Genomic DNA, 13,378 nt, shown 5'->3' on the forward strand with positions numbered 1-13,378 from the left:
CACAGAGCACTAACGGGTATGCACGGCACATGTATGCACGGCACATGCTAATATATATAGTACTCAAAGCAGTGTGCCTGTCTATTACAGGATGCAGAGAATACACATATTTCAGCAACTTAATTTGCAGTTAAACCTGGCATGGCTAAATCAAGGTTCAGTCTTACCAAGTTAAAAATATTGTGCATATATAAAAACAACAGTGCTATGTAGATGCGCATCACTCTCACTTTTAAAGAAATCTGTTTTTGATGCATTCTAGAAATAAATATGGATTTGTGCAGACTAAATATCAAGAACAAGTACCACAAGGCAGTTTTTCTCTAAATTATTTACATTTATTGCAAAATTTTACACATGCTTCTTGCAATGTGCCTTATATCATAATGGCCCACATAATCTAATCTGACCATAACCAAGGCAGTGTAATGTTATTTAGATTAGCAAACAAGCAGCAAAAACTATTGCACAATAGTTCTGTCTTGCAGGAATGTAATATGGTAATAACTAAAAAGTACAGAATGACCATGGGTTATTTGACAGCATGTGTGCCCGGCTATGCAAAAGGAGAAACATGCACGACTTGTGAAGCGAATGCAAAATAAATTATTGCGGCACTAAAAACGGCAATAATAATCAATAAATTTTCAATCACTAATACAATCAAACATAAAAAATATGCAGTAAGGCAAATGTGCAAGAACATTACCATATGGCATTATCATATGACTATGTGGATTTTACGACAATGTTTAAGAACTTCGTAACAACAGATCTTGGTGTTGTTTTTTCGAGCTCAAGAAAAAATCTTTCGAGGACGACAAGGGTGTTGAACGCTTTACAAGCATATTGAACATTGAACAACCAGTTTGCACACATAATTGCGACAAGTCCTTCCTCTGCATTAGTCACTTGAAACACTTTGTCTGGTCTACCATCAGCCAGAAAAACTCTGCATCTTCAAGGACGGCCCCATTATAAGATACACATGGCGTTGCTGGCATGTCGTCCTGTATAGGCAAAGTGAAAATGCATAAGACTTCACTGAGTGGCTTACTTCAAATTCTGTACAGTTTAAAAAACAGGTTTAGAGCACTTTAAAAGACACAACTTGTGTTTTAGCATTACAGATGTGATATCTATCATTAACAACAATTTCAATGTGTGCAGCATAACTATGGTTTAACTGGGAGATTAAAACAATATAATGCATCTGACAAAATGAACTCCGCTGCACGCCATTGGCAGTGTTGTTCAATGGTACTTCGCTAGCTGTTGGTGAGTAGTGAGTAATAACATAGCAAGGGCAACTTAATAAGCTGTATTTCGTAAAGTTGCAGTGTTACGATAATTGAGAGCTCCATCTTTTATTACTTTGGTCAGTAAATGTACTAGATATTGCTTATAGCATGGAGATATTTAAATACACGCCAGTCTTTCACAACACATTCTAGAAACTGTAAACCTATTGCTATAGCTCACACTGCCATCATTTATTATATTACTGTAAGCCCTCGCGGGCAGTTTCAGGGGTGGGAATGCACAATATACAATATTGAGATACAATGCATAGCATAGAGGGCAGCGGCAAGTTGGTATTCATACATTGCAATGACGAGGTGGTAGGTATTTTACAATAATAACGGCAGAGCTGGTTTAAGCTTTTCATTGCACCTGGTAGTGCAAGCAAAAATCGGCATTTCCATGAACTGGTACACGCTCTCTCGTACTATTTATGCACTGTGCACAAGAAAACTGCAATGAAACTTTTCCCCTGTCTAAGAATAAACCTCTGGCGCAGACACTTTGCCATTTCTTTTTGCAGAGAAGTGAAATGTTTTTTTAGCCTTTTTATATTTTCAGAACGGAAAATATCAGGACCACCCATCTTAGACAAATGATAAGCTGTCTACTTGGGTATTTTAAGATGTTTGCAGACTTTTTACGACCAGATTCTGCTTTGGCGCACCATTCCATTTAAGTTTCACCATTTCCGCTCCACGGGTCATTTCGGTATTATGCTGTGCTTCGTGCCGGCCAGGTGCGATTACTTATGATTTCCCACTAGAACTTTGATATATACGGCACTAAAGCCCAAAATTAAAATGCTAATTGAACAGTTTTAAATTTGTCACGTGGTCGTCATTTTAGCTGCAGAAAGTTATTTTCGCTTCGCCATCTAGTTTGTGCGAAAACGACAGGAACCAGCGTATCATAGACTTTTTATTTTAAAAAAACTGCAATGGTTAAAAAAAGGCACCCTCCTAAAATTGCGTGAGTGCACGCAAGTTTGTGTCGCACGCAAAAAAAAAAAAACATAACCAGGGCCTTGCATGCCAGCGTGCGAAAAGCGCAGATAATAAAACAATTTCTTCAATACAATTTTTTTAATTTAAATAATACTTCAAATAAAATACTTCAAAATTTATTAATTCATTCCCTGCTATTCCACAACACCGATTTCACCCGCACCTTCCGCGAAGAAACACTGCGCTTGACTCAAGTCCCCCTGCTTTGCTGCTCACAATCACACTTCCTCTTTCACCCACAGCATACGTGTCCCTAGCCGTAAGTAATATTCCAACAAAATGTACTCAAATCAACATAAGCCGGTAAAACTTAAAAAGCAGCTAGATCGTAACATCCGCAAAGGATTTGTACCATATTCGATAACTAATCTAGAGAAGAGCATCAGGCGTTAGGACTTAACATCGGACTTCTAGAATGACATCAGCTGATAACAAACTCAGACATTTCGTGCCGTTTTGCTCTCGCTGCCAAAAATCACTCGCGCCAACAGTTGCAACTGATCATCAAAACTAAATAACTGATAATTTAAATATTTATAAAAGAGCATTTAATCTTAATAATATTAAACAATAAGAACGTAAAACTCAGAAAATTTACCTGTGACGATGAACATGACGGCGCTTCATTCCCGCTACTTTCTTGCTGTGCCATAAGAACGATTTTCGACATATCGGGTATGCTGTCTTCAGTAGCGAGGTCGACAAGTTCATTGAACAGAGGATCCATTACCTGCAAACCAACCCCGTATATTGTCAATGAACTGAAAAAGATGTATGAGGGTTTGTTCGCTACTGTATGTTCCTAGATCGCGAAGACACGGCTCAGCTGCCAGCACGCATGGCCTGTTGGAGACACGGCCTCCGGAATGCCTTGCGCACACACACACACACACACACACACACACACACACACACACACACACACACACACACACGCGCGCGCGCGCGCGCGCACGCGCGCACACAAACACGCACGCAGGTACGCATAGGCATCTTTACTCGAAATAAATTTTCGACTAATCCCCTCACTATGCAATTCTCCTCACGTACACTTGAGACAACTCCACAACTCGCATCATACACGCTATATATGTTAATTCAACAATACAAAACACTCGAGAGCGCTCCAACTTACAATACACTCTAGATCGACGATAACACAGGTTTGTGTACGATAAGAACAAAAGTGACATTCTTGAAAATATTAAAGCAAGCGCCTCACTACGTTCTCATGCTTTATTTGTGCATTCTATGAAAAGTGGTGTGCGCTGCCAACCGTTCAAAATCAACGAACTTTGTTGAAGCGAGTGTAGTTCAGCCGCATGCTCAGCGAACTAAGTTCAAAAGTGCACGGCGAACTCGTTCGGCCACATCGCAGCCGATGTTATCTCGAGTATCAACACGTTTTTTTTTTTGTTGTGGTGTTTGGGAGGGGTGAGTTAAATTACATCAAGGAGAGGTTAATGCGGTCAGAACGTGAACACAAGGCTTGCGACCATTGACAAGCCTTCAGTGAGGCCTAGCTACGATGTCGATACGCGAAACATGTAGTTGCCTTTCGACATACTGTCAATTCGGGCACGCGTACACATGTATGAGGCAGACAATAAAAACGCATGAGTTGTAAAATAATACAAAAACTTGCACGCTTAGTTTTCCTCTTAGCAACACTGTTTCGGCAAACCGGACCCCACTAACAATAGTACAGAAGCGCACATCCCCAGCCTTTAAATACGAAACTACGCAAACTCGCAGCAAAAAAAAAAAAAAAAACGGGCCTCAGCTTTCAACGACGATTAAAAGCACTTATCGCTCTCAACAAATACACAGTTGAACAAATAAGCAGTCACTTACCTGAAAGTTGCTGCAAGACAGTTGAACTTGCGACCCAAGGACAGGACATGTGGCAATCGCATGTTTGAGGGCGACCACGGAACCTTCTTCCAAGTGGTACGTCCGCTTTATCTGAATGTGCGGTACAGTCAGCAGACAACGGATCGGCGGCATCTCGGATGACGCAGCGCACAAAATTGACGTTCCAAAGTCCTCAGCGCGAGTGAAGAAAATGCACGCCAAATACTATTCAAACGCTTCAGCACTCTGCGAACGGCGCAGATAGTCACGTTTTCAACGGCGCAGTTATCAAAATGGCGCGCACTCACGAGTACTGACGGAGGAGTGAAAGCTTGCGGGTGTGGAAAGAGATGCCGAGAAAGTGCGGAAGCATCACACCTTCTATATGCAATGGTATCTCCCTCCGCGCTCGCTTCTCTACGTTGAATTTGAGGGGGCGGAGAGGGACAGGGGGTAAACCATGCTTACATGGACACGACCTCTCTGACGCGTTTGCTGCTGGAGTCGTCACTTGCAAGCGAACGTAACCTTCCAAAGACGCTGCCACTCTTTCTCTCTCGTCTCCTTACATCTTTCATCCCCTCTTCCCGAAGGCGCTGTGCCCTGCCACGGCCGCCGGAGAAAGAAGTAAAAAAGAAGGGCCAGCAGCCGTCGTCGTGCTAACAGCGCTCCCGAAAGGAAGTGGTAATGGCGGCGTCTCCTTCTTGATCAAGCACATCCTATATTCGAGTAACGCGTGAGAACGGCGTGCGCTCGTCGTGGCTGTTGAATTTGAGCCTTTTGAACTTTCCGGAATGTCGTTTGAGTGTCGTTTGTAGAAAAATTATTTCAAAAGTACCTCTCCTCTTTCGATACCAAATTTGTTCCACATGTAAATATAAAAATATTTACACACATGTTGAACCTTTGCGAGTGTGTGTTCATTTTTTGTGCATTTTCTTGATTGTTCTTGTACAGTTTTCTGCGAAGCAAAAAGTGTATATCATGATCTTTTCATATGAAAATAAAGATATTAGAAAAAATAACGTTGTGACAATGGCTTTATAAAGGATTTCCTTGTTTGTGGTGTGTCGATGACACCATAATCTTAAAAAATGCAGTACAACATACACTTTGCTCCACTCAAGTCTTTTTAATATGTAAGCATGGATGCATTTAATACTCGTGCCACACGGGCAGAAAAAATGGCATTTATCTCCTATAATGCTTTCAGATTGAAGGCCATTCGCGTGGTGCCACATCACGGATGAACGAAATCGCAATCGCCCAAATGCCGTTCGTCCTCTAATGTCATCGCCAGGACTCATTTGATTGAGAAATATAAAACGACATTTGATTCGACTAGAAGGAAACTTTTCGCGTATCTTATTTACACCAATCACTCAAACAACTGCTTAAAACTTCTCTTCAGCTGGTATATATGCAATGTAAAATAAATGCGCCAGGCGCCATTTCCTTTTTATGCTTTGGATCTGACTAGCTTTGGCTTAAGTTGCCATGGTTGGTTGCAACGTCGTGAAAGAAACTAATGAACGAAAGCTAACGGCAGTGTAATATGCTTATTTATTCTTTCAATTATCATTGGATGTGTATGAAGCTTGTAAACGCTTGTTTATTTTTTATTGCTATATATACTCACCCAATGCTCACTAGGAAGGTGGTGCGATCGAAATCATCAAGTCAAATGTCATTCGCTTTGGACATAACAGCAACGCCGAGAAAAAATGTCATTCGGGAACTGAGTGCACGTGTCTTCGCTATATATACCGAATGTCATTTTCTGTGCCCGTGTGGCACGGGTACACCCTTAAGTCCTTCCCTTAACACCCTTCATCTTGTTCAACAACACCCTTTTTGCCTGTACACCCTTCTTGTAGGGTGTTCCGAAAGAAAAAAGGGTGTGAAATTTTGAAAAAAGGGTGTAAATTGCGATAACACCCTTTTTACACCTATAAGGGTGTAAAAAATTTTACTGTGTAGGAAATTGTTTCATTTGGGTGTGTTAAACTTTTAAAAATGGTCCGAAAGTTGCATACTGTTGTAAGCTGCATACACTAAACTGTGTGGAAAGTGGTATACTATGCCCCTAAAAAGGGCCCGAAATGTGTCCATCTCGGACCAACCATCAAAATTACATTTCAGTTCCACAATCGGTTGTTTGTGAGTTATTCTTTTAAGATTTGAGGTTTACTGAGTCGCAAATTAGACAGTTATAGTTTACCATTAGCGTGACCCCAGGGGTTAAGGGAATGGCGTTATTGTTCAGCAATGGTTCACTGTGGATAGCACCTTATATTTTAGCAGAATGGCGTTTACGTGGTTTACGTGCCCCAGGCATGGAGGAAGGAAAAACTCAGGAGAGGCCTTATCGTATCCCAATGCATTGCGAAAAGTGTGGCGGAAGTGACGTCAAATTTATGGGGCAAAGAAACCGGTATGGGGCAAACTAAGCAGCAGACTCTCCGCGGCGTGCTCTCAGCACTGGTTCGCTTCTGCGCGGACCTATCGTCCCTGCGTAAACTTATCGCGTATTGCATGGTTTGAATTGAGTAAAATGTTGCGAGCACATCTTTCCCAGACTGTTCGTGCGTGGCAGGCCCGAGCGTGGCGTGCTGAAATACTTCGTGGACTGTTTTTGTGCAACAGCACAGAAAGCACTGGTACGAGTTGTAATCGAAATCATTCAGCCACTGAATCATCGTACTCGAACTCGCCCGCCAGTGACTTCCGTGTCCTGCTCGCCGTAATGCCTTCTTTTTTCTCTCTCTTAGCCAGATTTCCGAACCTACGGGCTGATTAGCAGTTCTTTGTTCCTATATAGTGTCAGTGTGGCTATGCACGATTTTGGGAGTTTGCTTCGTGGCTATTCCGTGCAACGCCAGAATAATACTTGACCTACTTCACGTTTGTAAGAAGGCACCAGTGTATTGTATACGCGATCATGCACGTAAAGTGTGTAATTCCAGTGCACACACAATTAACACGCAGCGAGCACACACTGTATAATACAGACACACTTATTTCGACAACAAGAATAGTTTATTGTCCTTTCGTATGAATGACCGAACTTCTAAAAACGCGCCACGATGCCTACAACATTAAAAACGAAAGTTCGAGTATATTCTCAGTTTACACAATGAGTAAGAACCAACGGAGCGTACAGCTGAGAGCTCCGAATGAAAATACCATGCATTATTGACCAACTGTGAAGCGAACATGCGTGAAAAGTGCCACCAGGTACATCCGGCAGTGCACGCGATTCGCACCGAATGTACACCACAGCTGGACATTGTACAGCTTCTCTAAAAAAAACACGCAAAAGAAGCAGCACTCGCGAATTGACTCACCGCCGGCAGAAAACACCTACCACTCCGCCGGCGCCGTTTCCAAGCCCGCTGCGATGGCTGGGGCGGCTGCTCGCCAGAAATCGCGAAGTGTTTATCTGCTTCTCTGCTAGGAGGTTTACGATGCGGCGGCTTCTAGCGTTACTGTATATGCTACCTTTAGGCTACCTAAAGGTAGCATATACAGTAACTCTAGCGGCTTCACGAATATGACGTCACGCCCTATCAGTTTTTTTTCCTCAATGACCCCAGGCCTTCAGCTGGAATGGTGGCGCCACCTATCAGAGGATTGATAAGGTAAATAACCCCGAAAAGGAAAAGAAAACGAGAATGTTTGCCTGTGTCACCACGCGTAGCATCGTTGAAGTTTATTTCAGTAATAAAAAATAATTAGGAATCACGCACCAAACGCGAAAACGTTTAGGTTGCCAATTTGTTTATATCTATATACTAGTCAGGCCTAAAGACGTTCGGAATGGGAAGCTATCTGAAAAATTACGTTAGCTTATTTGTAATACTCGGTCATCGAAGTTAACTGAAGGCAAGCGAAGTCATTTTAAACCGCCGTGTGCTGCGAACGAAGTGACTCAACAGCTACGCCAAAATCACTTTGAAGTGGGCGTCCAAAAATCCGCCATGTTTACGCAAACTACGTACACCACGCTAACACGGTAACGTTAAATCTGAAAAATAGCACGCGTATGGTAAGTGGCCCGGGTAAAGTATGTATCTGCGCATGCGAATTTCGATCCCACTACCACGGTAAGCCCGCTATCCCGCTAAGCCCGGTATACTATAACTTTCTATTACTTTACTTTATATGTAGCATGCCTAACTTCAACACGTTCATCACAATTGCAATATACTTTACTCGTTCCGTATGTTCATGCACTTGAATTATGGAAGCTGCTGTGCTTTTCCTGCTAGACAGTATTAAGGAATGTTCGTTATAGAATCTAGAGGAAGCTTCCAGCTTAACCATTTCCTCTATTTTTACACGAAATGCCTGAATTTGGTTGAAATTCATGGCGGCCAACATGTACAACGGTTCTCGAGGCGAATATTCAGATTCAGCGCATCTTTAATTACGTTTGATTCCGCATGCAACGCCACGTACACCAGTTTTTTTTTAACGTAATGCTTCTGTCAAACACTGGAAAGAAGACTGACTGTGACGGTGATCGATACTGCTCTGTTAGAGTTTCAGGGTGTGGCATCTTTCTGCTCTGCTTGTGCACCTAACTTCATCTTGTGCACCACACATGAATATTTATGCATGCCAGTTGGCGTGACAGTCTTTGCGAAGTTTATTATACAAAAATCTTCGACTCACGTGGCCGTTTGTATTCTTAGAAGTTCTCCTTGGAGGGAGTAATGTAGTTTAACTGCAACAGCGATTATCGCACTGTGTCTACCCCGAACGTCACCTCGTTGCACCTGGTTAAACCATTTTCCCTATTTTAATTATTAAAGAACACGGCGATGTATAGCAATATTATTGCCCGGGTTTAATGTCCCGGAATCGCCATGTGATGAGAGACGTCACTGTGGAGGGCTCCGGAAATTTGACCACCCGGGCTTCTTTAACGTTCCCCAAAAAATGAGTACTCGGGCCTCAATCATGTTTGCCTCCATCGAAAGTAAGGCTGCCGCGGCAGGTATTCGATACGGCGACCTGCTGGTCAACAGTCTAGCCCGATAGCGACTTCACATCCGTGGCGGGTCCGCAGCCATATATGGTGACACGAACAGGAATGCGAGACCTCTGTCTCTGATATGCCCGTTTGGTAGTTATATGGCTCACTTACTCACATATGATAACGAACCTCTGTAGGTTCACTGCAAGCAAACCGTCACCTTCCTCATAGTAATGCCAATTCAGTACAGCGCAACACCTCACTAATGTCTGCGATAATTGCAATGATATCATGAGCTAATACCGTGCCGCACCTAAGTGAGTCACTCGAGGAGAACGCTCCGTCATTGCTGGAGTGAAGCACATATACGGATTCATATTCACAAAACTGCTTATATCAGAATAATTCGTAACAAAACTGCAGCTATATGTGATAGTGCAAATGCTAGTGACAAAGAAATGGCCATCACTATTTTCTCAAAGGACATTACTGATCACACGCGAATTCGGCCTTCAGCTCACAGTTATCACAAGGCCCACCCCTTACACTACTCAAACCTAGAGACCGAGCAAGAATGCAAGCCTAGATTACTAAGGTATCTAAGCGAAAATCCACCAGCTTCTTCTGTACTTTCCATGCTACAAGGCCCCTAGATCAGTTTATCATCGTCATCTTACGTTTAAGTCCCTGTCATTCAGTAATGACATAATGCAGTTTAAGCAAGCAGTGCTCAAACCCTGGTAATTATGCCGACGTGTCCCCTGTTGCATGTACCTCCCGTAAGAGAAAAATACTCACATCTTCCATGAATATGGCTAAAACGAACAAGAGTCGAGAGCCATCATCTCCTTCGGGTTCACAGTCGGTCGTATTTAGCTCTCTACCTCCCCCCATCGCCGGGAAAGTTTCCTGCGCCAAACTTTTTTTTTATGCCTGCCTCGGATCACGGAGGCAGGGAAGAAACCACGCTTGCAAAAGCTCAGCTAACAGAGGCAACTTCGAATAGAGAAGTCTCCAATTCAAAAACTTCGATGTCGGCAAAAGGCTCCTTGCGTGCGTTTGCAGTGTACGAGAGGCCCACCTTTCATTCCAAAATGTCATTAGATGGCGTCATTGAAGTCATGTGATTTACATCACGGTAACTTCATGATGATGCCCCAAATGTCAGCTCTGAGCTGTGATGGTGATGTCACATGGTGATAACACGGCAATATTTTCATTACGCACGTTGACCGAGAACTCCGATAAAGAACTGCGTTTGAGAGGGTATCTAAGAATATTTTTTATACCTATTCGCTGCCAAGAAACACTCTTCCCGTGCAGGTACGTTAACGGAGCCTTGCAGCGTGTCATGCAGCATCCTGCGCTGCTGATCGAGGTCGCCGAGCTCTTGAAAGTGGAGAGAGCAGAACTCGTGAACTCCATACGAGACCGGTTGGAAGGACTGGAAACCTTGGACGGATTCATGAAGTTTGCAGGAGTCGTCAAGGAGAGAGTCGTCTGCCATCCTTCCGACGATGACTGCACGCAACTGGATGCCTTGAACGAAGACTGCTGGAGGCACATCTGACAATACCTCTTCCTCGATGACGTCAAAGAGGGAATCAGACGGCATAGAAAAGCTCTTAGCTGCAAGGATTTAACACGTGGCAATGATGCGTGAAGAGTGATATGAGCACACGGTGCGTTGTGTCAACAAACGCATACCTAGAAACAGTGATGCTAAAAATTACGAAGACAACCACACACCTCTTTCTCCTAAAACATCCAATGCCTGCAGCTGTGTTGACAAGACTTGTGCAAATGTTGGCGCAATACATTTCGCTACCTTGCCTTCTGCAGGAGAAATAAGTACGTATTTTTGAACTCGCGCATCACCATTGTGATTTTCGCAGGCTCAGCACAGTGAATGGGAATCATTACTATAGTTCACGAAGCCAAATTGATACCTTCGAACCAAACACGCTTGCTCGCCAGCTAACTGGATAGGACGATTCGTCTAACAAAAGCTTTCTTCGGTTCATTAGGCAGTGAAGCGTAAGTCACCGAAACCACACGTACAGTCTGGTGATAAAATTCACGTGTGTGTTATCAAACGAAAGGGGTCAGGCAGGTTCAAACACCCTTCCATTTACAATGAGCAAGCAAGAGGTGACGAATTGCCTCGGAAATTAAGAAGGACTTAGCCTGTTTGGTGCTTGATAATCATGTCTTTTGCTCTCAACAGCTCGGTTATTTCTATTTTCATACCAGGCGAGTGACCTTTTCTTACAGGTTCCCATGCCACTCCGAGTTCTAATACCACAGAGTGATTGTCTTCTTGTGTTCATTTTCGTTCCCAAAGGCACAATTTCTTCCTCGCCACTTGTTCTGTCACCAAACACACGGACAATGCCAGCGCGAAGCGTACAGCTTATCAGAATATAGCACTTATGAAAACACACACTGTTACCTACAGTTACGCAGCCGCGAACGCACAAACCGACGTGAAATCAGCCGATCATGTGCGATGGTCCGGCTGGACAAGGTGGCAAGTTTGCCAACAAGTCCCAAGCATCGGCGTGGCTCAGTGGTCGAATGCTCGGCTGGCAATTGGCCCACACAAAAAAGCGCCGCTGCGTAATTAGGTAGAGTATTCTAGCTCACTTTAACATAGGTGTGCGCGCCGCCGGCTGCCCATCCACACTAGAGCGGTGACCGTGCTGCACCCTATGGCTCATTCTCTGGGCAAATAGGGGCTTCTCCAGGTGTGTTCGGAGAGACTTGTAAGTGACCTTAAAGGAGCACTGAAACAAATTTACGTGGCCGAGATAGCCTGTACGGTTGATTTTTAGGAACATTAGTATATTATCTTCAAAATGTCAACAGCGAATATAGCTGGAAAGGTATTTTAAAAGAATTTTGAAGTTTGAGCGAACCCTCGAATCTATCGTGCCACTGACACCATCGAAGGGGACTCCTAAGTGACCCCCTACTTTCAAAACGTCACCACGCTGCAGTCAACAAAACAAGTTATGACGTCATATCCACCGTTTTTCTTTACCGTGTTTGTTACCGCCGTTCCGTGGTATATATTTATCGGTGGCTGGTTGCGAGTGCGTGGCCGTGGCGCAGGCTTAAAAATTTCTTTGCTTGGAGGCATTGCAGTCCCGTTTCTTATTCGAATGTAATTCTTGAAGCGGACCGTGTGGAAGTGTGTCACAGTTCTGTGTGCTGACGTTGTCAAAAGCTGCACACGCTAGGTGGCGACATTTTCACCCAGTTTTTGGAGCTCTTTCAAAACGAAACTGATTTATAATGAGGAGCCTGTGAATAATTATCTGTCGCGTGCTGCAGCAAACGCTGTGTCGTGTAATGACTAACAAAAACGCGAGGCCAAAGGTTTTGAGTCAGTACCCCTCTAATTCCTCAAGTAGAAGTCTGGCAGAGGTATCGGACCTCTGCGTTCATGTTGGCTGTTTTACTATAGCTATAATAAAATTAAACTGTCCCGCTGATTAGTTTTGCACAGAACTGTGTTTGGAAGAAACTGTTGACGATTTAGAGTACTTGGTGCTCTACTATGTGAGAGCATTAAGCCATCCCGTGGGCCTCAAGCACGATATACGTGATGGTCGACGATAGGTTCATGTATGTACTGCGTATAGAGCCGCTCGTAAAGCGATGCAACTTCAGGCCTTAATTCGTTCCGCCATTATTGTTTCTCAAACACAATCGCATGGCTTCACGCAGTGCACGGTCTTCATGAGAGTAAAATGTGGGAAATCAACGATGAATAAATGACACTTCGGGTACTACAATTAGTCTTTTATGAGATTGCCTGATTAATTGTGCCTGAGAGCGACTTTCCTAGCTTTCAGGTGTGTGAACTACACAATGTACGGGCGTCTTTCCAATTCAACATCAAGGCACCTTCTCACAAGGGGTGGCAAGCCTGAAGAAACTGCAGCGCTGGGCAGCCTTCTTTGTTACTCTTCGGTGTTGCTATTCTGTCTCCCTCTCTTATTCTCATTATTGTGTTTTATTTTTGTCCTTTTTTCGGTTCATCTCCACTTTCTCTCTATTTTCGCTTTCATTGACCTTTCCATTTCTCGCTGGCTTCCTCTAGTTTTCAATTTGTATACATAGCTTTGCCAATGTTACGCGCAGGAACGACCGCATACGACAGCCGGAGAACAGTAGTACTCCGCACTTTGAAAAACATTACGCCATCTCCCACCAGAGGGAACCTTGA

At 43.6% G+C, this 13,378-nt stretch overlaps 1 protein-coding gene across 1 annotated transcript; it reads right to left on the minus strand.

Annotated features, from left to right (window-relative positions):
* Positions 1–908: 908 nt before the first annotated feature.
* Positions 909–4,995, minus strand: LOC119161090 (uncharacterized). The gene is made up of 3 exons (XM_075886198.1): positions 4,164–4,995; positions 2,908–3,039; positions 909–1,010 (listed from the first exon to the last, which is right to left on the minus strand). The coding sequence occupies exons 1-3, from the start codon at positions 4,314–4,316 to the stop codon at positions 909–911; spliced, it is 387 nt and encodes a 128-aa protein (XP_075742313.1). The 5' UTR covers positions 4,317–4,995.
* Between the last annotated feature and the right edge of the window lie 8,383 nt (positions 4,996–13,378).

Source organism: Rhipicephalus microplus, unplaced genomic scaffold, assembly GCF_043290135.1.
Source record: "Rhipicephalus microplus isolate Deutch F79 unplaced genomic scaffold, USDA_Rmic scaffold_1077, whole genome shotgun sequence".
Taxonomy (NCBI): Eukaryota; Metazoa; Arthropoda; class Arachnida; order Ixodida; family Ixodidae; genus Rhipicephalus; species Rhipicephalus microplus.

What these genes read in the sequence shown, in the direction of transcription:
- LOC119161090 (XM_075886198.1), bottom strand. Translation starts at nt 4,316, where the DNA reads ATGCCGCCGATCCGTTGTCTGCTGACTGTACCGCACATTCAGATAAAG. An exon ending in TGTCTTGCAGCAACTTTCAG is followed by an intron (nt 3,040 to 4,163) that starts GTAAGTGACTGC and finishes GTTGGTTTGCAG; the next exon opens with GTAATGGATCCTCTGTTCAA. An exon ending in CGTCATGTTCATCGTCACAG is followed by an intron (nt 1,011 to 2,907) that starts GTAAATTTTCTG and finishes TTGCCTATACAG; the next exon opens with GACGACATGCCAGCAACGCC.